Source organism: Aphelocoma coerulescens, chromosome 2 (genome assembly GCF_041296385.1).
Source record: "Aphelocoma coerulescens isolate FSJ_1873_10779 chromosome 2, UR_Acoe_1.0, whole genome shotgun sequence".
NCBI classification, from domain to species: domain Eukaryota; kingdom Metazoa; phylum Chordata; class Aves; order Passeriformes; family Corvidae; genus Aphelocoma; species Aphelocoma coerulescens.
In genome coordinates this window covers 68,480,863-68,504,374 of record NC_091015.1, presented here as the reverse complement: position 1 = coordinate 68,504,374, position 23,512 = coordinate 68,480,863, and the positions used below count along the sequence as shown (strand labels likewise).

General features: G+C 37.5%; 1 protein-coding gene across 1 annotated transcript in view; it reads left to right on the top strand.

Moving 5' to 3' along the window:
• The window catches only part of ADCY1 (adenylate cyclase 1), a 146,465-nt gene that overhangs the window by 59,507 nt on the left and 63,446 nt on the right, over positions 1–23,512 (top strand). The window contains exons 3-4 of the mRNA XM_069005864.1: positions 5,357–5,475; positions 13,408–13,519. Of these exons, the coding sequence (XP_068861965.1) occupies positions 5,357–5,475; positions 13,408–13,519 (231 nt within the window). The remainder of the gene's footprint in view (positions 1–5,356; positions 5,476–13,407; positions 13,520–23,512) is intronic.

Sequence of the window (23,512 nt, the reverse complement as noted above, 5' to 3'; positions counted from 1 at the left end):
GCAGAATAGAGCATGCAGATTATGGGTTTTTTTTTCTTCAATAGTCTCTGCTTGCTTCTTTCCTCTCCCTTCTCAGAAATGAGAAATCACACAACTGCTAGAGGGTGCTGAGCCTTGAGCTCCTCTTCCATTTTAGAAGCCTCACTTGTGTGTGGTGAGATAGCAAGATGGCTTCAGGCCTCCCCGGGAGGCTTCAGGCACCCTCCTCTCCTGGTCCATGTGCTGCTGTCTCCTTTGGTACACAATGGTCAAAGCGGACCTCTGGAGATCATCTAGTCCAACCACTCCCTCAAAGCAGGACTGCCAGCAACACCAGGTCTGGTAAACTGTGGCTTTGTCTAGTCAAGTCTTGAATAACTATTAAACCTTTTCTTTGGGTCCAACTCATAATGCAAGTTGCAGTCCAGGATCTTGTGCTTGTAAATAGGGCTGAGAATGTTCCAAGTAGTAATATAGGGTCTTTTTGTCCATTAACAATGGGAAACACTTTTTCCTATCCATTTTACTGCCTTGGCATATTTTCCTTCTCTGTCATGTGCATAATGGTACTAGTTGTTGAATAGGGCCAAGGTAGCACTGAGCAATTCCTAACTGGCTTGGTATGCACATTTTGACTTGCCTTGGGGTCAAAATAAATATTTGTTCCTCCTCTGATTTCCAGTGATGCTGCATTGCTATGGGAGAAAGAAATTTGAATGTTTGTCTAAATTGAGTGTCCTTTTCAAAAACAGCTAAGTCTTCATTAGTAATGCAGAAATCATTATTAATGAAGATGGTACAATTGGCAGAGGCAGCCCAGTTTGGCATTTGAAATCCCAGAACAGGACTGGGAGCGTAAAATATTGTGAAAGAAGGAGATCTAGGTCCTCATCTAGAATTTTCTTTTTGTAGTGAGATTGCTGCAGGGAATGCAAAATCATTGACTTACAATTACAATATCTGAAAATAATCTTTTTTTTCATCATGTGCTTTCACTTTTTAATGATGAGTGAAGATTTACAGCAGGAGAAGAGTGTACAAATTCCTAAAATAGTGTAAGTTGGTTGTATGGCCAAAATTTAATATTCTATGTAGAAAACAGCTGTAATAATCCTAAACAACACTGTGAACCAGTGAGAAAGAATAAAATGCAGAAACGTTTTGTTTCTACTAGACTTTGTGTTTAGGAATGTATCTCATGTTGAGGCTACCTCAATACAAAATAATTTGTTACCAGCTAGAAGGTTTGCAACATGAGTGTTGTTTGATTTTGGTAAAAGTTGTTGCTAACTGATTGGTGCTCACAGTGTTACTTTCTATTTTTTCCTGTCATCACCCGACCCTATTAGAGGCAACAATCACTCAAGCATGAATGTCACCATAAATGTGAGTGGTCTTCCATTAGTTTTGTCACTTTTTCCATTCAATGCACTATGCAGCCTACACACCTAGTTTTCCTTTTAGCCTGGTTTCCAGATTGTTTTTATAATCAGATTAGCCATACAGGAGAAAATAAAAAAACTGGACAAAAATCATAGGACTTGCTAAATAGATCCAGGCAAAGCCCTTTCCCAAACCTTCCAAAAGCTATATTTTGTGTATTTGAATTCCCTCTTGCTGCTCTAAAGCTCTGAGTCCTTAAGCATTCCTTAGGCTGTCCTGAAGGGCAATACCACTTTGCTTGACAGATGGGATTTTGCCATGAATAGAAGAGACTTTTCTTATATTCTTTCTGGAGAACTGGATGATGTTTTTCATTTATCTTCAGTGTTTTGATACTTTGCATAACAGGGTTCTTTCTTACATTTTCCAGTCTCCCCTTCAGTGACAAATCCTTACAGCCACGGTGCTGCTTCCCTTCTAGGTCTGAAAGGTCATCATTGGCTGCCCTTTGAGAAAGCCATAATTGAGTCTTTCCTCACTTGGTGAGTCTGAGGCTTCCAACCCTCTTTATATAGACTCTACGATTCTTCATCAGTAATATTTTTTTTTTCTCATCTCTAATGAAAAAAAGCAAGCCATCACAATTTGATAGAGGATTTTCATATGCTCCCTTCAGGTTTTGTTATAGTCAGCCTAACATGTATAGGAATCATTACTTTTGTAGCCTCCCTTAGTACATCTGACATCTGCACATTTCAATGCTGTCAGGTGCTGCATCCCACAGCTCTCCAATGCTGCCTTCACAGTAATGATTCTTATTACTTCCCTGGATTCCGTGTTATTTGCCATGCTCTGCAGACATTATCTGTGAGCTTTTTACACGTACTGTAATTGTGTTTGCAGACCATAGGAGAACTATTCAGTTAGCACTAGTCTCTGGAAGAGTGTCAGTATAATTTTTGTTTGCTTTTTTGTCTGGTAAAGTCTGAGTTTCTAGGAAACAAAAGTCCAAAACCCACTCTCTCCATAACAGTTTCGGAATTTACTAATCCATTTCTGCAAAATGGCAAAGATCTTACTTAATATGTTCACTGAAAGAGAAGCTAAAGAGAAAATTTAGTCCTTATCAGATATAGTAAATTTCTCATCCAGAGCAGTACTTATGAAATTCCAGCATCACTTATGCCATCTTAAGCAGCAGAGAATTTAACCATCAGTCCAAATTCCTCTCTTGTGTGGGTATTGTCTGAGAGGTGGTCAGCTCATTTGATGACCCCAGTATATTTATCTTAACATAATAAATCAACTTTAAGACACAAGTAGCAGTGTGACACAAAAGCTTCATAAGATCCACTGTGGAAAAAATACTTGTTTGGATTGTAACCCAAAATTTGGGTTACCCAAATACAATTCTGCTGCAGAAATATAAGCCTACTTAATTAAATCAACATAAAAATTACAGTGAATAACCATTTTTTAGTGATATTAGATAATTTGGTTACTTGGAAATTTCTATATGTATAAAGTGTCAACAATTATTTAATTCCATCGTATTCTTTGCAATATTCTTGGTGTACATTGTTACGAATGGAGAGAAGAGCTTTAGGAAGTCGTGCCTTTGACTCAGATTTCTGGCAGTAGCTCTGTTTGGGGCGGTCTGCAACCCAGATTGCTCTCAGTCGCAGGTTCTTAATAATGGCCAATTAGGTCTATTACAAAATGAATTATTTATTTAATAAACACAAATTTAACAGACATAAGACTTTAACAGATTACTTACTACACAGGATAAACAAAAGAAATACTACTAGTAGATAACTTACAGTGCACCAGTACCTATATTACAGCTAGTGAAGAAACAGTATAGATTAGGATTCAATGTATCTTACCATCGAGTTGCTGATGGGCACACATAGAATCCTTCCTCTCAATTCCCAGGAAAGTAACCAAGAATTCACATCCGAACTTGCGGGAGGAGTCCTGCACATTTCCAGAGTATGTGTAGGAGGCTTCTACCTCCATGAAAATTAGTGTAGCTTTTATAGTTAGTAAAGTAACGTGTCTCTCAGTCAGGAATTCCTAGCTTATCTGTCTACATCTCGCTCTCAAGGTGAGATGTTTATTGTCAGCTGTGGATCTCACCTCCTTGGCGCCAGAGATAACTCACTGGTGGACATCTGTCTGGCCTGGGTTGTCTCACCAATTCATGTGAGGGGGGAGAATATTCGGAGCTATGAACCAGCTGCTGGACAGAGCAGATAAGCTCTCCTGTGACAGGGAGGGATGTCCTGCCACATACGTATAAGAAGAGTAGGAAATAGAGTTGGTTAATGATCCTTAGCCTCAAGACAATGTGACCACCACAAACGTGACAGAACTTCAGTCTAAAGATCACCAGGGCAATTCTGCAAAGATTAATTTAATCCTTCTTTCGATGTGTCTTCCAGAAGAAACTGTAAAAAAAACCAAAAAACCTTTGAATAAACTGAATATTATTTGATGGCTTTATCTGGTGAATGTGTGAATGTAAGCAACACAAAGCACTTGCAGATACCCTCTTCTCAGTGTTAATTTTTTCTCCTTATTTATTTAATATCAAGTAAAGAAAAGGAGGATATGGTTGGGCCAAAATATGTGCTTTTTGACATCTTGCACCTGCCATTACAGTGGCTCTTGATCATCAGATAACAGAATCACAGAATGGTTGAGGCAGAAGGGCACTCTGGAAGTCATCTGGTCTAACCACACTCGTTTCCAGGATGAGATGCTTCATCACTTTCCAGGACTCAAGGTGAAACTGGCTGGCCTGCAGTTCTCTGTGTCCTCCTTCTTGCCCTTCTTGGCTAGAGAACTGACATTTTCTTTCTCCAGTCTTGCGTCACTTATCCCAGTCACCATGTTTGACTGTCAAGAGTGGCATTACAGTGACATCTCACAGCTCACTCAGTGCTTGTGGATGTGTCCTGTCAGGGACCATGGACTTAAATCTATTCAGTTTGTTTAATTATTCCCTGACCTAATCTTCTTCCACCCTAGAGCAAGGGTACATCTTCCTTGCTCTAGCCTCACCCCTCGTTGTCTGGAACCTGAGATTCCTGAACCAGATTGGATGTGGTTATGTGAATTCATTCACTGTTGCCATGGCTGAAACTAGCAGGTCTGATGGATAAACCTGGAAATGTATTTTAAGTGGCAAGCATTTTCTGGGTGCAAACACAGCTTGAGTAGGTATCCAAGGTCACCTTACAATACCTAAGAAGAGCAGCTCCAGATTTTTGAGATGGTACCTGTGAATGGCCAGAATATGTGGAAAAACTACATGGGCCTTTATAGCCAATACTGACAAGATCCGTAATATTAGAGACCCTTTTTATGCAGGTCAGTGACCCATGCTAAAAATTTCTCTGTGAGTATAGCAAGAAGGCTTGTTTAGCCAACTTTAATGAACTGATGCAGTTCATTAAAGACATTGCCACACTGGCTAAGATGTCATTAAAACTGGGATTACTGTTCCACTGAATTTGACAGTGGATAAATCCATCATCTACTCTCACTGCTTAATAACCAGCTGTCATAGCCCCTGTAATGTAACACTTTCATTATATCCAGGAAGAAATATGACACACAAAAGGATAGCAAATGATCCTGGGAAGTCTTTCCCAGACAGATAAAGGCTACTAAGCATAAAGTAAGTTGTTACTATTAGAAGTGCGATGTTAATTAAAAAAATGGATAATTATATGCTCTTGAAGCTGATTTTTTCTGTGTAGGTTTTTTTTGTTATTTTGTAGGTTGTTTTATTTTTTAGTGCAGAAGACTTAAAAAAAAGACACCCACACAGTTTTCAGGAGTTTGAGATAAATGGTTCATATTATTTATGCAGCAGACATTTTAAGGAAGTAGATTAAGAGAAGTCCAGTTTGCTAGTTTAAAGTTTTTGAAAAATGATCACATACTATACCACAAAACTGATGTTGTTTATGTTTTCTTTTAGGAACGTCTCTTGATGAGCCTTTTGCCCAGGAATGTTGCAATGGAAATGAAGGAAGACTTCCTGAAGCCTCCTGAAAGGATTTTTCACAAGATTTACATTCAAAGGCATGACAATGTTAGGTAGGATTGATGTACCCCATGAAATAAACTAAAGAAGAGAATATTTAGTACAAGGACAGTGATGTATAATTGCATTCAGGGTTCAGAGAAAAAAACCAAGCAGCATAGTGAAGATTTATCATTTATACAGACTGGAAGAATGGGTGGACTAGGAAGATTTAATAGTCTTCTCAGGAGATAATCCTGAATCAATAAATGTCTTAGAATAGTAGGGGTGGGAGACTGAAAAATTTTTCCAAATGACTAGTCATTGGTTTTGTACTGTATTATGTTTTGGGTGAATAGGAGTATTTATTCTGCATGGTAGTTTTTGCACATTTATATTTTCTGATAGTAAGATGAATTACTTCAAAAGTGATAGATTTTCCTGAGTAATAGCATGGAAACACAAAAAGAAAGTGTGATGTAAACTTAAAGAAATGTATATTTGTCCACATTACATGAGCATTACCCCTCAGAAATTATTGACTACAGCTCAGTTCTACTTCTTGCTCTTGTTAAGAGCTGACTGCGTGCAAGTGCTGTCATTTATATTGCTTGTTCTTAAAGTGCATTCTCATTTGTTATTCTTCTTTGCCTCCAGAAACAAATTTATTAAAGTCCTTGTCTGTGTTTTATCACACTACTGCCAAGTGCCTTGCTTCCACATCAAAAACAGCATTAAAGTTCAGTTTGTATCACTCTTTTACTAAACAAGCTGCAGTGTTAGTAAGTGATGCTGCAGAGCTGCCTTGATTTGCATGGTGTACTCATGTGACAAAGGAGTAAACTTCAGCACATCCTCCTCTCCCTCATCCACTGCTAAGTTTCTTCTCTCAAGGTTTAGTCTACCTCCCATTGAGCTGGCTTTAATATTTGCAAGGACTACTTCCTAGTGAGTAAGTTGCAACTAAAAGCATTTCTGTTGCTAAGGGAATCAGAGATGTCTGTGATGGAAGTGTTCAGAAGACTGCCAAATTAGGTCAGTTTTACGCTGTAAAATTAAGCATTACTGAATTAAAAATTAGTAGTTCACTTCATGCTAATGTTTAAATCTTGCATAATGTTAATCTCATCACTTTGGATACAAAACTCCTGGTCTTTAACAATCAGTTTGAAGTTGGTTCTAAGTGCACACTACCCCAGAGCTGATGCTGCAAAGCTGACAGTGTTGTTTACAGTATCTGATGGTTCTCAATTGTTAAAGCCTGACTTGAGAGCTCCTAAATGACACATTCAAAATCTAAGTGAGCTGTCTCACTCCTTCACTTTTCCTTGTTCATGTCACATGGTTTTATTCTGTTGCACCCCCACCAACACCATTTGTATTTTTTTTCTTGCCAATCTTCAGTCTTTGAATGATACCCTGTCTGTTTATTCACAGTCAGTTGTGATAATCAAGTCTCAGGTATGCCAGATTTTGGTGCTTGGGTGTCTTCTACTTTGACCCTTTGGTGATCACATTTCTTAATATACTTATAAAAATTGTGTCTAAAAATTATGTTCTCATAGTGCTATGGACTACATGTTGGTTGCCCTTAGGGTCAAGGCTAGACAATGATAATTACATCATGATTAGTATATTTATATCTTGTATGTGTCACAAGTCTCTGCATTCATTAGTGTATAGTCATCTTAAACAGCATTGCTTTGCAGTTGATTATAGTGCTTCTGAGTCCTCCCTTTTGCTAAGATCTTTTTGAAATGTAACCTCAAGAGTAGTCTTTTTTCCTACATGACATGTTTTTTCACATAAATACTAAAACTCCTGTGGCTTATTCACTGCTTTGATGTGGAGTTCATAAAAGGTTTTGAATCCAGACACCCTGTCTGGAGAAATGAATTCATTCTCTGACATTAAGAAGGTACTTTTGGGGCAAATGAAGCCCAAGTAAGATGGGGTCATTTTAATGTCACAGGTAAGATCCTCAGGAAAGAGAACTGAAAATAGGAGACCTCCCTTCACCATCTGTGCTTGCAAGAAACTGTATTGCCTTTTATTTCAGTAATGCAACTAATCTATAATTATAATAATAATAATTTAAAAGACCCCCGATTTATGGGGTGAAATAGTGTCCAGTAAATACCCAGCAATCTCTGGCAAGCAGGTCCGAGTAAGCCAGAGTTTCACCCCAGAAGTTTTGTGACTGTGTAGATCTGTGTAGATCCGAAGGACCAGCAGGTGCCACCCTGACACCAGTGCCTAGCTTTTGGCAGGGCTGCTGGTGGTCAGTGCCAATAATAAGTGTTTGCTTTACTTTCTTAAGGAGTTTAAAACTTTTTTTTTTTTCTTCTGGGTAGTGGCAGTTCAGTGTTATAACAGGTAAACCTGAGAGATCATTCCTGTATTCTTGTGACTTGTCCTCTTCACATCAAGTGTTCTGTAAAGTGCTACTATTAAAACAAACCAACAAAAAGCCCCTCTGTAATTCATATTCCAGGCTTTTTTAACTCCAAAGCTACACAGTGGAAAATAGAAAATGAGCTGTACTTTTACTTTTCCTCTTGCAATGCTTTCTTTTTCACCCCACAAATACCTGGAAGTATCAGAGCATTATTCTTCAGAAAAGATAGTCTGAAGGAGGCAGGCATGCAATTAGTAAACTATGTGATTTTTCCATTCCTTATCTGTTGAAAAAACCAAAGCAATAAAACCCCCAACCGCAAAAAAATACCTTCATAAGTAACAGAAAGCATCTGTTTCAGTCTTCTAAATAGCTGCCTGAAAAAAAGACAAAGAATATTTAATCTTACATGTGAAAAATAAGACATTCATACATATACCTTCTTTACCTCCTCCCAGAAAAGCACAGGCAGATACATTACAGTGGAGATACATACACCTCTGTAAGAAGTGAATGATGGACTGGGAAAAAGTACTGGCATGTTTCATATAACCATGGCAACAGCCCTGGTTTATCAATTAGTTGGTGACTATTTTGCCAACTACCCAATAGTTGTTGAATGACTGCCTGCAACTGTGCCTCTGGAGGGGAATGTGTCATGTTTTGATCATCTCTTCCCAGATGTGTAGTACATCTGCTACCTTGTAAAGTTTTTGAACAGAATTGCTGTGCAGTGAGAAATGAGGGCATGTGTTTTAAATATAGACAAATAACCTAATGCAATTGCAATATGCAAAACAAGATATGCAAATACACATACAAATACGTATAGCATTAGCCCAGTGAAGACAATAAACTCAACAATCAGAAAACTAAAATAATTGAAACTAATATAGTATCTGTGGCTTATCAGAAGGAAATAGTCTGTATAGAGTCCTTGAGCTGTTTCAACACAGTACAAGTGTTATTTTACTGGGGTAGTCCCAGACAAGGACATCATGAAAAATGTGAGAACCAGATGTCAAGTTACATATAAAGGCTACCCAACAGACCAGCTCTACTGTGGTGCTCAGAAATATGTTTTGTAACATGAAGGAGACATACTTTTTCTAAGATTTGGTTAAGAAATTTAAGATTCATATTTTCTTGTTTTCTTATTCCTACAGGGCTGAGGAATTTACAGATCACATATGTAGGTACAGTTGCTATTGTAAAAACTCGCTAGTCCTGGCTGAATCTCTCCATGGAGCTATAATTCAATGAAGAAAATTTCAAATTTAATTTCAGCTCAAATATATGCCCTGTATGGAAAGCTCAACACATTTTGTTGTTTGTCTCTCTTGGAATGGACATTGGATATTCATGAAACTGTTTCAACACGTGGATGGATAAGGATATGGCTGACCTGCTATATTAACACACAACTTCTTGCTTCATTCTTTGACTCAAACAATGTTGAAGAGATAAAAAGAAAGTGAACACTGAACAGCTAAAAATTCTGGTACAGCAGGTTCATTTAGCCTTATTTTTACAAGCGGGAAATAGAACTGGATGCTTTGTAAGAAGAGATATTAATTTTAGGAAACACACTGCCTGTTTCAAAGCTACTAATAAAGAGATTCCTTGTGGCATTTTAGAGGTTCTTGAGACTCAGTGTGAAGCGAGAACACAATCTGCAGATATTAATGTGCAAATATTTCTGGTCTGTTCTGTCTTTCAGAAACCATCAGAACTTAAATAATTTTTAAATTTGACTCACCCATTCCAACATTTTAAAAAGCTGGAATCATGATGCCTATGAACAGACATATTATATAGTCTTTCTGAACTTGTAAGACTTCGCAGTGAACTAGTTTTCATAAATTATAATTACGTTAAAAACACACCCTCCCTTTGTTTTTTTATTTTTAACAGCCTTCTTTAATTTTAGAGAGCACTTTTTTCTTAAAAATTGAAGTGAATCATACATAAAATTATTAATAAACTTTCCTTATGTTTGACCTTTGAGGCAAAAAGAGTCCTACAGGTTCCTTTCTGAGGCACCATGCACCATTAAAATACCATTTTTACTGTAAGTTGTACTTTAATTAAACAAATGGCCCAAATAGAAATAAAAAACAGGGCATACAATCCCTCCTTATTTTGCAGAGTACTTGTTTATACAAGTGGCTCCATTGAAAACAGCAGGACTATTCAAGTGCACAAAACACATGAATGAGTACTGTTAAAAGTGAACATTTACTACCTACATGCTGTCAAATCTCTTGTGTAACTTGGCATGATTTCTCCTTCTGAATGCCCCATAGAGTGACGCAGAAAAGGGTGGCTCTGTCAATACTCACACTTGGGAAGCAGCTTAAATGTCTTAAACCAAGCCACAGGCTTTCTGCACTCAGTTCTAGCAGGTGCAGCTGCTTCCTGCTGTGCTGCAGGAGGGCTGCAGTCACTGTGCAGGTTCTGCCTGCTGGGATCATGGGGGAAGAAAACAGGAATACAGAAGGTCCTGGAGTGATAACTCTGGGCTTGTTAACACAGAAATGCTTCAGATGGTCAAGGAGTATGAGATAATGATGTATGTAGCTCATATGCCAGTGCTGAACCAGCTTGGCTCTTTGTGGCAGAGGAGACAACTGGCTGTTTATAGTGTTTCCCTTCTTGAACTTGCTCACAGTACTGCTGCTTTGCTTTTGTTCAGAAGTTTTATACCAGAACAAGTTAGAAATAGCTGTTGGCATTTCAAACCAAATAGTCTAGATAGCTTTAAAAAAAATCCTTAGGAAACTTCCATTAAACATCAGAATCATGAAATCATAGAATAGTTTGAGTTGAACAGAGCCTTTAAAGATCATCTAGTCCAGTCTCTGTGTCTGGGTCAGGTTCATACATAAGTATTGCTCAAAAGCCTGACCAGCCTGAGCTTGAATACCAGAGATGGGGTATCCACAGCTTCTCTGAGAAACCTGTTCCACCTTCCTAGTGAAGAATTTCTTCCTTGCATCTAAACTAAACCTACCCAGTTTTAGTGTAAAACCATTCCCACTTGTCCTATCAGTCCTATCCCTGATAAAAAGTCCATCTCCAGCTCTGTTGTAAACCCCCCTTAGGCTCTGAAAGGCTGCTATGAGGTCTCCCTGGAGCCCTCTCTTTTCCAGGCTGAACAACCACACTCTAACAAGTCCATGTTTTTCCTGTGCTGAAATTCCTGGTGGGGTCTCATGAGAGGAACAGAATCACCTCCCTCCACCTGCTGGCCGCACTTCCGTTTATGTATAACAGGATACAATTGCGTTTTTGGGCTGCAAGCATACAGTGCTGACACTGGTCCAATGACCAGTACCCCCAAGCCCTCCTTCCAGTGCTGGTCTTTATCTATTAATGCCTCAATTTGTATCCATGTTTGGGATTGCCCCAGCCCCGGTGCAGGACCTTATACATGGCCTTGTTGAACTTCATGGGGCTCGCACAGGCCCACCTCTTTAGCCCGTCCGGGTTGCTTTGGATGGCATCCCTGCCCTCCAGTGTTATCGACCACACCACAAAGCAACGTGTCATTCGCAAACTTGTAGATGGTGCACTAACTCCCTGTCTGTGTCATTAGCAAGTAAGGAGGGAAATGAACAATCAAAAGAAAAACACTATTTTTCAATGCTTACAAATCTGTATTTACACATTATCTTCCATATATGCTTTGTTGCAGTAGTCTGTGGGGAATGCAGTCATTCAAGATTTATGTCAATTTTAGTTTAGTTTATGTTTTAGTTATTTTATATGTGTTTTCTTTGTGTAGTGTTTAGCAGGAACCCATCATCGGTAACTGTAGATGTAATTCCTTGTAACACTTTACTTGAAAGAGCTGTCTTTACAATCTCTTTTTTAAAAAGTAATGTTTTTAGAAATTGAGATGAATTTTATTAAGAAAGAAGGAAGTATCATAAGATCAGAGGGACAGGTTCATTGTAACAAGAAATGTTCTATAGCAAACTAAACTAAAATTGACATAAAACTTGAATGACTGCATTCAACTTTTGCAGTTGCATAATCCCATTCTTCAGATTATGCGTATTTCAAAATGTTTGGGACATAATTGTTTTAAGATCTTTTTTTTTATTGATAACTGAAACAAGATATTTTTGTATAAAATATTATTAATAAAAAATGGGTAGCTTTCTGTCAAAAATTAGCTAGTTTTCCTATCAAATGTAGAAGTTGACTATGCAAAAACAGGTCATGTTTTCAGTGGAGAGTATTTAAGCTACACTCTAGGTATCAATACATTTTTAAAAAATTTTAGCTAAAATACTATTACACAAATAAAACCTAAAAATCCAAGTAGTTTTCCACTTTTTTTAATATATGAGTGTAAGAGCAGCAAGACTGGAGAGTAAATTTTAGCATTGCTATGGGAATGTGGAAGAAAAAAGGCAATACTAATCCATGTGTAGCTGTAATAACAAGTGGTTATTGTGATTATTAACTTTGAGCAGAAGGTGTTAGAGGAGCAATGGAGATTTTAAGCCACAGGAAGAGTAACCATAGGAGTTGTATTTGCCATTTTTTGTAACATATAAGGAGCATTGAGACTTGCTTATGAAGAATGGAAAACAGTAGACTTATTAGGCCTGCTGTATAGTATTGCTTTTTTATTTAAAGAGTGAAACTTTGTTGAGGTGAACGGGAGTACATAATGTTTAATTCAACTTACAGTTTGCAAGCTAAGTCTTACACTATGTCAAGTATACCTAGGCCATATATCATGGGACAGTTTATTAGCACTTTCAGAAATTGTTTGACATTTCTAGTCTGGGTGTTGGAGATAAATGCAGGGGGTTCCTGCAGCTGATTCTGCATTTCTACCAACAGAAAGGATCTAAAGAGTTGAAAGGACAACAGCACCATACTCTCTTGAGTTTCGTGATTTACACAAGAATTTCTATTCTCTCAACCAAATGGTACCTGTGCTTATTTCAATTATCTCCCTTGATCAACACTGGCTAGTAGGGATTGTTAAAGCAGATTAAACTGTTGGACATTAAAACCTTGCTAATACTGATAAAAGCTGGACACTTACTTGAGCCAGGCAGCCCAGTACAGAGAAGAGAGGCTTGACATTGTGGATTCTAGCTCCTCACGGCGAGTTACTGTAAGACCACATCACAGAGCTACTGCACACAAGTTATTAACCTCTATTTTTCGGTACATAGTAAACCTCATGCAAGGTTTATCTGTTTGGCTGTGGAACTCTAGTAGTGCAAAACTGTCTCTGAAACCAATTCAGCTGAGGAGATTCCAGCTGCAAAGAGAATAAATTGTCCACCACGCTCCTAGAGTACACATTGGGGACCCTATGAGTGAGGTGCTTTGCCTCGTCTGCCAGATAGGTATGTAGGTATTGAAAGCATCTGAGAGTTCTCTACAACAGTTGACAGCACCAGACTAGTCTTATTTTTCTGAATCTTTGCCCTTTTTTTTCCAACTAGCACTTTATTGGTAATATTTCAGGACTTACTGGAGTTTGTGCCTTGGGTCACATTTGTGCTATGAAAGAGAGTAACGAGAATGTGAAGATATCTTCTCTACTGATTTATCTGTGCTTTTTCCTTCTTTACAGCATTTTGTTTGCAGACATTGTGGGGTTCACTAGTCTGGCATCACAGTGTACTGCTCAAGAGCTGGTGAAGCTGCTGAATGAGCTTTTTGGAAAATTTGATGAATTAGCTACAGTAAGTATAACACTGTTACTTCAATTTAATTTACATTTCCTTCTGAAAAATGATGCATGATTTACACGTTAGAAATCTGTAATAGACTGATTTAGCCCCACATGTAATGAATTTCTAAAACTTCAATCTTTTATTAATATTCTAGAGAAAAAATAATCTCTTCTAGTTGTTTAGGAAAGAAGTGTAAGTGTCATTTTTAAGTATGCTTTTCTTCCCCGTTCATGCAGTCCATCAGTGTTCTTCATTGGTTTTGTTTGCCCAAAACAAAGAAAATTTTTCAATGTTTACATTTCTATCCTTCGTGGGAAAAAAAATCTGAACAATGGAAAACATGAATATTGGCAGTGTGGCATAAAAGTTTCTGTGATAATAGGAAGCTAGAGAGTAAAACTCATTCTTCACAGAGAGCACTCCTTAATACAGAAATGATGGTAGCTTTTCAGAGAGGTTATTGTAGGCAAAATAGGACCCATATCATAAACTGATGCCTATGTTTTGGTTGTTGCACTTATATTGTGCTAGATTCCCCAAGGAAGAGAAAATGAGAGAAATGTTCCTTGCCTATAACTCCAAGCAGCCTAATTTGACAAGAACCATTTGATGGGAAATGAGAGGAATTGCTGTGCCAGAAAAAGTCACACATCTTGTTTCAAATTACATTTAACAAGATGCTGAAAATGTGTTTTCCCCAGGAACAAAGCAGAACTTCATAAAATCTATCTTACTTGCCAGCTGTCCTTAAAAACTTCATAGCTGAGAAGTAACACTTCCACATAAATTATGCTCTCCCACTGTCGAGCTATTTTAGTCTTCAGACTCTGTGCATCAGCCTAAAGAAAATACTTGTTTAGGCCCTCAACTTAAACAGCATCCACATTTTTTCAGTCCAAACTCAATTCTCCTTGATGCAGTATTCCACAAGAGAGATCTAAAGCATGTGGATATTTTGCATCTAAATCTCTCTCTTGGAAACAGCTTTCAAGGACCCCAAGGAGAAAGAAACCTTCTGCTCCACAAGATGCTAGGGTTGAGAAAGACCTATTCTTAGTTAAATGGGTCCTTTGATTGAGTGCTATGTTCTGATTTGCACTAGGTGTTCAAGTCATAACAGAGAAAAACTTGTGTGTTTCCTTTTTTCCAAGAAAAGCAGAAGATTAACTTAGATGCTTAGTAGAGATGCAACAGAATTCTACAGGGTTTTGGCACGAATTTGTGTAACTAATTCATTTCTGGAACTACTGACAGTGATTCATAGAGAGCACAGGTCCCCAGCCCAGAGTACTTCATAGATTATGCCTTAGAAATAAAAATGGACTTCCATTTAGATAGTCATTTGCAAGAGCTTAAATGGCTTAAGAAGTTCAAATATCTTCCTTACTTTGATTTCATTTTAACTTCATTACTGAATTTAATCCATTATATGTCAACCAGACATCTAATAAGCTCTTTTAAAACTTATAATGCTGTCGTTTGTGGAGTCTTCATAGCCATGAAGTACATAGCCATGTAATAACATGGAAGTACTGTAACATGAGATCACTTGTGTGCACACAGAAATACATAAGCCTGTGATGTGTCATGGCACTGAAGCCAGGAACATGGATATCCTATCATGCTTACTCCCTTAGCTTATGCCTGAGATGGCCACCTAAAAACAGAGACTAGAAAAGAATAAGGGAATAAAGGTAGGTACTTATTTGAAGGGCCTTCAAAGGTACACTCTGGGCAAGCCAAAGGCTACACCCAAGATGGACCCTGGGTCATGAGTTCTTCACACTTTTATAAGTTTGGTTCATTTGCATATCAGGATCAATTCTCCAATTAAAACTTCAGTTCATTATGTAATTACCCCAAGTTTATCCCCCCTTCTTAAGATGTGAGTTTACACATTTTGGGCCTAGGAAAATCTGGGTATCCTTGGAGAGCAGGCTTGGAGAGGCTTGTTATACCTAACTACCATGAGAGAACAGTAGTTAACAGGCCACAGGAAACTTCAGAGTTACATGCTAAGCACTACAGGATTTGAAAAATATAACAGCTAAAACCTAAGGCATCAAGCAGTGGCCACGTGCTGCCAACTGGAGGTGTCAGTGACACCATAAGGCAGGTACTAGGCAGATGCCAGCCAACCACCTTTAGTGCAAGGTTGGTTGTTGGTCACAGAAGAAGCAGTTTGGAGATAGCAGAAGAGCAAAAAGGCCTTAGTTTTTCTTCTCAGCCTGCAAGGATTTTTTTTCCAAATATGAAAAAAACCTCATGGTTTCTTCCAGCTATATGAGGAAGATTTGCTACTTAGGGGTACTTCTAGTTCAGATTGCACTTCACTGATGTGTGATTAAGGACAGACATACAAGCTTTCCTTAGTGCCTTGTGATGTGATTAAGGGAGACTTGTAATTGTGTCTCCTGCAGTCAGAGAAATGTGTTGCGAAATACAGTTTTTCAGAAGTATTCTGATCTCTTGGATAAAGCAGCTTCTAAGATATTCATTATTAGGTCAAAACAGAGGACTGGGCTGATTTTAAAACTGCTGTGCTTGAGTATTCAGAATGATTAAGGAGGAAATTGTAGAGACTTTAAAGAAGAGTGTAACAGTGATAGGTATGCTCCCTGTGACTACTAAAGTGAGTGTGCATGTTGTGTGCTGCTGTTTGTGTGCTGCTGTTTCTTGGGAAGCAATGTCAACTGGAAGGTGCAGTTTATGACTAGCCTTGTTGAAAAAATTGCCCTGTCTTAAAAATGTAGTGCTTTAAAAGAATCCCTGTCACCACTGTAGAAAATGTAGTAAGTATAAGGCAGCATATATTTGCAGGGAGCCTCAAGATGAACCTTGGTATTTTGGCACATTGACACATTGTAGGAATAGTGAGTCTTTGCTTTTTGATAGTACAGTTCTGCTAAAATTTGTCCTTCTGACATTTAGAGGCTGGTTTGTGCTTTTTACATTAGTTATTTCTCTTTCCATATGCTGTTTCTTTGGATTCTTTTTTTTTTGTAAGGCACATAGTTTTTCTCTCTTTGAAATGCTACATCTTTTTTAAAATCACAATAGCATCAGATATAGTTACAACTCATGACAGGGAGTTCTGAAGGCGAACCTTAGGTTTCAATATAAAGCTATTCAGTTCCTTTCAAAATGTACTTTAGCATTCTTTTAATAGAGAGGGGGAAAAAATATTCTGATCTTACTACTCCCTCGTAGAATTAATTCGTACTTTTATCATGTCCTTTCATGTCTATTCACCTCCAGAGAAAGTGTTTTTAAACACTTATCTTGCACACATAATTTTGCCTTGCAAATCACTTTGAGAAGAGTGCTAGTGAAGAGACGGTCAAATGCAGTATTTAAAATCATAGAATCATAAAATATCTTGAGTTGGCAGGGACCCATAAAAAACCAAAAGCCCTGCTCCTTGCAGTTACTACCTGAAAGTAAACCATATGACTAAGAGCATTAGTCCAGATGCTCTCTGAAAATGGTGGCATGATTTCTGTTTTCTTTTTCACAATAGCACTGTTTGGTTTCTTAAAGAAACAATCTTAGGTAATCATATTTCATGTAGAATTTTGTGGTCTCCTCAATAACTTTTGAGTCCTAAGGCCAACTTCAGTCACTTTGAAGAAAGGAATGTGAGTCTCAAAAATATAAACAAAAATGAGTATCATTATTAGTATCCTTGCAGGAGTGTGACTTCATCCTAGACAGACATCAGAGAATCCACACAGGAAGGTGCTGTTATGAATGCCTTGGGGTTCATTTGTATGTCTGGTTACTGAAGTTTCATAGTGTCACTGTCTTTAAGCACCCTGATATAAGCATTTTGGGTAAGTTTGTCCATGCAAGGGTTCCCTTGGGACATAACAATAACAAGCCACCTTCCTGAACATAGAGTTGGTGACATTTCTTATAAGGCTGATGAATAGCTCAACTCAAAAGGATGGATTTCTATTGTATTTTATCTGCTGCTCGGGCTTAGTTTACCTAGTTCTAGCTGTTACTTTGAAGTTTTTTGGTTTCCTTCTGTTAAACAAGAGTAACTTTGTGCAGTCTCAGATTTAGCCCTGCTGATAGTCATTCTGCATTACATATTATCAATAAATGCTTCAAGCAACTGATCTTTGAATGAGGTCTTCAGATGCCTTGAAATCAACCTTTGATACTATAGCTAGATTTCAGTTTGTCATTCTTCAGCTTACTTGTAAGAGTGACAAATTTTAATGAGATAGAATCATTTGCATTATGCTGTCATGGTCAAAGTTCTATTATGTTTTGATGCAGTTTAGACATGTCCCAAATATTTTACTTGTAATATGTGATCTTAATAGAAAAGAGGAGGCAATTCTACAGCATCCTGCATTTTAATAAAACAGGTTTGATTTTTAGAGAAGTTTCTATTTTCTTCAATTGCTTTTTCTTTGGTAGATTTTTTTCTCACATACTTCCTGCATCTAATCTACATGGAGAATTAATTATTTTTCTTTAGAGATTAAGATATTCCTCTTTCAGCATCCATCTTTCTGCATCTTGTACTTCAAAGACTTTTCATTTACAGGTTGACAAGGATGAAAGAATTTTAGGTGCTTTCCAAAGGACATAACTAGAAGAGGATTTTAATATTCTGAATGAAAGTTCTTATTTTTTCATGCCACTTTTGGTATCTCATCTGTTAGGTAGACCGATACACACCAATTCCTTGTTCTTTCCATTTACAGTTATGTATACCTCCAGGCTTTTTCAGGCTGAGTCTATTATTTTTTTTTTTTCATTTTAATTTAGTATCCTTCCCTGATTGCCTTCTTAGCATTTAACAATTTTTACTTTGCATATTTAGTATTTCAATTTTACTGAAGTTGCTCTTTCTACCACTTCAAGCTCAAATATACTGAACTAAAAAACATTGTTTCTGAGCCTTAGACAAAGAATCAGTAGATAATATTTTCAATCAGCTTGTGTGGTTTTTAACTGTGTCAAGAGCAGTCTGTTCTTCGCTGAGCTTTGAACTAGATTTTCCTAGAAGTAATCGCTCTAAAAAACTGTTTATATTGCATCTATAGAATGCTTTTAGATTATATTATGATAATTATGATGCATTTTTAAAATATAAAATAAATTAAGTTTTTTGGAATGGTTTACATGGGAAAATTAGTGCTGGAAAACATAGGTATAAACTTACAGCATGTAACCCTTATTTGTGAAAATTGGTATGCATTGGGGGGATGGATATTTATAAAGGCTAATTTTAAGGAGACTTGTCTCCTCAATTCCCCTTGAGAGTCAGCACAGACACAGAATCCCACTGAGGAAGATCACCACATAAGTTGAAACCCAGTTCTGAACAGCCATTTGGATAGGTCTCCTAGAGAGACCTAAGGAAGTAAACGTTCTTAAATGAAAGTGGTCTGTGACTCTATAGGATCTGGGAATAATGATGTGTGCGTGGAATGAAGCTAAAGTAAGTGTCTGGGGACAGTTTTCTAGGGAAAAAATTAACATTGCACACTTTAAGTATTGTAGGAACATATAAATGGGCAAGTACTCCAGAGAGTAGGTCTTGCCTATTTTACAGTATATTTTAGGTAAGAGGATACTGTGCTTGGCATGCTAATTCTTTGTCACAATTCTTGTCATAATTTGTGGTAAATTACCAAATACTTCCTGAGTTTTCATGCTGCAAATCTGAAGTTTGCATCTTTGTACAGGACTGTATTGGATTGTTCCAATCAGCTTCAGGTTCTTGAAGCGTGGGCCTATGTACTGACACTTGTTGTTTTGACCTGTTGTGCAGTTAGCATAGAGAAAAGTATTTCTGGAATCTGGAAAAATAACCATTTCTTGAAATTTAAAGCTTAATTTTTCAGCATTTTATAGTGTATTTATTTTAGGCTTGGTTCTCCTGGAATAAATCTTCATAAAAAGACAGAATCTGAAAGGATACTTAATAAAATCTAGGAAGGAGACAAGCATGTGTGTCAACCATGATGATTGTATAAAATATTCTTGCTAAAACCCTTTTACATTTCCAAGTAAATTAATGTATATGACTGTTAAATAGGTTTTCACTCTCTGGAACTAAAATTTTCATGTTCTAGTTTTGTAAAATCACACTCCATGTGAAGTAGGGAAAGAATTTATTGTAAGAATGAGAATGTAGAGAAAAGTTAGGCCAAGAAGCAGTAGGTCATTTTAGGTCAGCATATGTCATTGCCAATAGAATTGAGGGAAAGCGTTTGAAACAAATGTCATCCTTTTTATTGCTATCCTGAATAATTCTACATTTGTTCATGCATAACATGGCTCCCATGATGGTAGATAATTTGTAATGAGTTCACAATCACATTACTAAATTAAAAGCTTACAAATGCTCATCTGGAGATGGCCAGCTTTCCTCAATCAGAGCCTATCAAGTGATTTTCTGTGGCACTTGCATACTATAACCACCTTTGTTTGCCTTTTGTATTTTCTGCCACTGTAAAAGCTCTTCTTTTTAAGTCTGTGCTAACTCTTATTGCAATAAGTATGTCTTCATTACTCTGCTAAATTGAACTCTATGGAGTATTGCAGTTAGCTCTTCCTCAAGGCTTTTTATGCTGGGACTAGCAGATGTACAAGAACTAATGTAAATTATAAAGTTACTATTTTCAGGATTTATTTCATTAAAAGGTTATTAAAATAGTTGTTTCAATTTTTAAACCCACACTTCAAAACCTGGGGAAAAAATTGTGAAATATGTACGTAGTAATTGACAGGGTTCAGTGGAATTTTCTAATGGGCTGGACAGTTTTCCTAAGTGTATTGGCACTATTGGCACACTGCAATGTAATAGAGCTGGTGGTAATGGCCATGTCACTTCATTATACTTAGGATTTGACTATGAAGTTTATCTCAGAAGATGGCTTCAGTAATTTCTCACATTGTGGCCTACATTCAATATTGTTATTAAAATAGATTTAGATGCTACACAGAGAAGCCATGTTGGTAGATCTCTTTTGTTTTACTGAAAAGAAAAGCAATATGATAAGTGAAATTATTGTCCATCATTAGTGAAAGTTGCAGATGGTGTGAGTAAACTGCATCTAGCTTTGGGGCTCTCAGTGCAAGAGAGACCTGGATCTCTTAGAGTGGGTCCAGAAGATAGTAACAAAAATGATCAGAGGGCTGGAACATCTCTCCTGTGAAGAAAGACTGAGAGGGTTGCCTGGAGAAGAAGGCTCCAGGGAGATCTTACTGCAGCCTTTCAGTATATAAAAGGGGGCTTATAAAAAAGTCAGCAAGGACTTTACCAGGGTCTGTGGGACAAAGGGTTTTAAACTGAATGTTTTAAAGGGGTATTGAGGTAGAGTTCTAAAGAGTTTTTCATGTCAATCTAAACACACATTTTCGTCTTTTTCTGCACCTAGCTGTGTCTTTTGGGAATACTGCTACAGTCTAGGGGACATTCACTTGGTTGTACTTTCCATGGAATGCTATCCCTTTTTTTTTTCCTCTAAAATGCTTTGATGCACAAAACAGTTACAGCTGAGGGAAAAAAATAGGATTTTTTTAATGTTTCACTTAATTTTAGAAGGGACTGAAATATATTAGGAAAGTGTAAATGTCAGAAAATGTAAACTGATTACTAACAAAGCATCTCTTCCTGTCATCATGCACTGAACTTAATAACTTAGTATGGCATTGCTGAGTTACGTTACGCAGTCTTCCAACTAACATTATCCGATTCACCGTCTTTTCTTTTACGATCTTGAAAGAGGGTGATTTGTCCTTCACCATTTCCTTAACAGCCGAACACTGCAGTATGTTCTTCCAAAGGCACTTGGAGCAGTAAGACAGTCGCTGTATCTCTGCTTAAAAGAGGGAGTGGATTTGTAATGCCACAAATGGGTATCACCAACCAGATATCTTAGACCAGTCTGTATTCAAATCTTTCAAAAGGGGGGCGCTCAAAACTGGTATCTGGCCCACAACTCTCAGGCTGAGCTGCTTTGATTAGTACTGCAGAGAATGAATATTAAAATTTGCCTTTATCCCATATTCTGTGTATATATGCAAGAGGGTGTAGGTAAATTTGCAGAACTGTGTCTCTGCATGTCATATATGCACATATGCACATATATATGGATGGAGGCATATATCTATACAGTACGATAGCTAATATATAGGCTTTTATGACTTTGTTCCAATCTAGTAAACAACTGTAATGAAGTTGAATAGAGACAAAATTTCATCTTCAGATGATATAGCAGAAGATACAATTCTGTAAGTCTTTTGCATCTGCACACACATCTGTAGTAAATGATAACTTCTAGAGTGATTCAAAGCTTTCTAATCCAATTTTCTACTGAGATTAATAGCATTTTGGCAGAAAGTGCTATAAATGTTAAATATGCTGCACATGCCATACACATTGGAAATAAGATGCAGTGGTAATGCATAATGCCATGCTGATTAATATGGACTGAAAATTTGATCCCCTCTGCTTACCTGTTAAAAACAATCCAGAGGATTCCTCCAACAAAGGAAGCTGTTGGATCAGGGCTTTCCAAATGAAAGTGACTGATAATCCAAGAAGAAAAAGAGAAGACAAATACGAAGGGAAAAAAAAACCACAAATACTTCCATGAAGAGTCCTTTCCTGAGACTCACTAATATTACTTTTGTCTAGTTCAACATCTGTAAGGGAAGGTGACCATGCCCCTGTGTGGCACTGCCTGATCCCAAAGATGAGGTTCTTGACAGCAGAGCTAGAAGATTAATCTATGTTCCTTCTTCAGCCCTCATAGTTCACCACTTTGCACCAGAGTTAATTCTACTTCAGTGAAAACTGAGCCATCAGAAATTTGCATTTAGTGGTTTCCCTCTATCCAAGACTTCTCTTCAATACGTGAATATTGAGCCAACAAATTTTTTTTCAGGGAGTAGTCAATTTTTTCCCCCACAGATTCAGGCAATGAATAGGTGGGGAAGGCATGAAGGGGTTTTGAGTTCCAGAACTGTTTTCTCTGCTCCCAGTGCATCCATCTCATTCCACTCTTCTGCTGCATGCAGTGCTGCTCCTGCACTGATTTGCAGCTATGCCCAGGCAATATCCAGAGATCTCACTATAGCTGAAGGTTGATGTATAATGAGAGTGTCAAAGCCTTGCCTTGAAACCATAAAGCCGCCTGTAAGTCCAGGCCTAATAAATCTCCTGCCTTTTGCCCCAACATTTAAATAACTGAACCTGAACATGTATGGGCTTTGGTTTTCTATTTTCTTTTTTTTTTCTCTAAGACTCTAACTTTGCAATCACTAAGCACTGTAGGTAGTGATCAAACTCCTGTTCCCATTTATGTAGGCTAAGCAAAATAAATGTTACTATTTTTAAAGTCCATAGCATTATGAGGGAGTGAAAGACTGGTAGGGTCTTAGTTGGGGGAAATGGGAAACACTACTTATGCATTTTTTTGTAGGCCTTATTAATCCTTTCTCTTACTCTGCAAAGCATAACCAAATCCAAGTTGGCTGAATATGGTAAAGAAACTTTTTGAACCTTAGATGATGCAGTTTTTATTAAGAATGGCAAAAATGTGTCTTTCTAATTTATGGATAGTTAAAGTCCTGCCAACTCATAGATGGTGATTCCAGTAGGTTAGGACAATAAAAGTCTGAAAAGCACACCTGCAGATCAGGTTGCTTTCAGACTTGCAGACAAAGAAATGGATGAATATAATAAGCATAAAATATATTGCAATTAAATCACACAGGGTCAGACTCAGCCTTGGTGCAATTCCACTGCGGTCAATGGAGTTACAAGAGACAGTTCAATGTTTTAAGTTTTTTAAATCTTGCATTTTAAAGCTGTAGTCTATCTGACCTTCCTTTGTGGCTCACTTTTATAGGTACCACATACCATGATGACACATGACTGTGTATAAATACGTGGATCGTTGAAGTGACAGAAGGAAGAGCAGGGACTCATTCTGGCATTAGCATCTGCCATCTCCAAAATAAATAAAA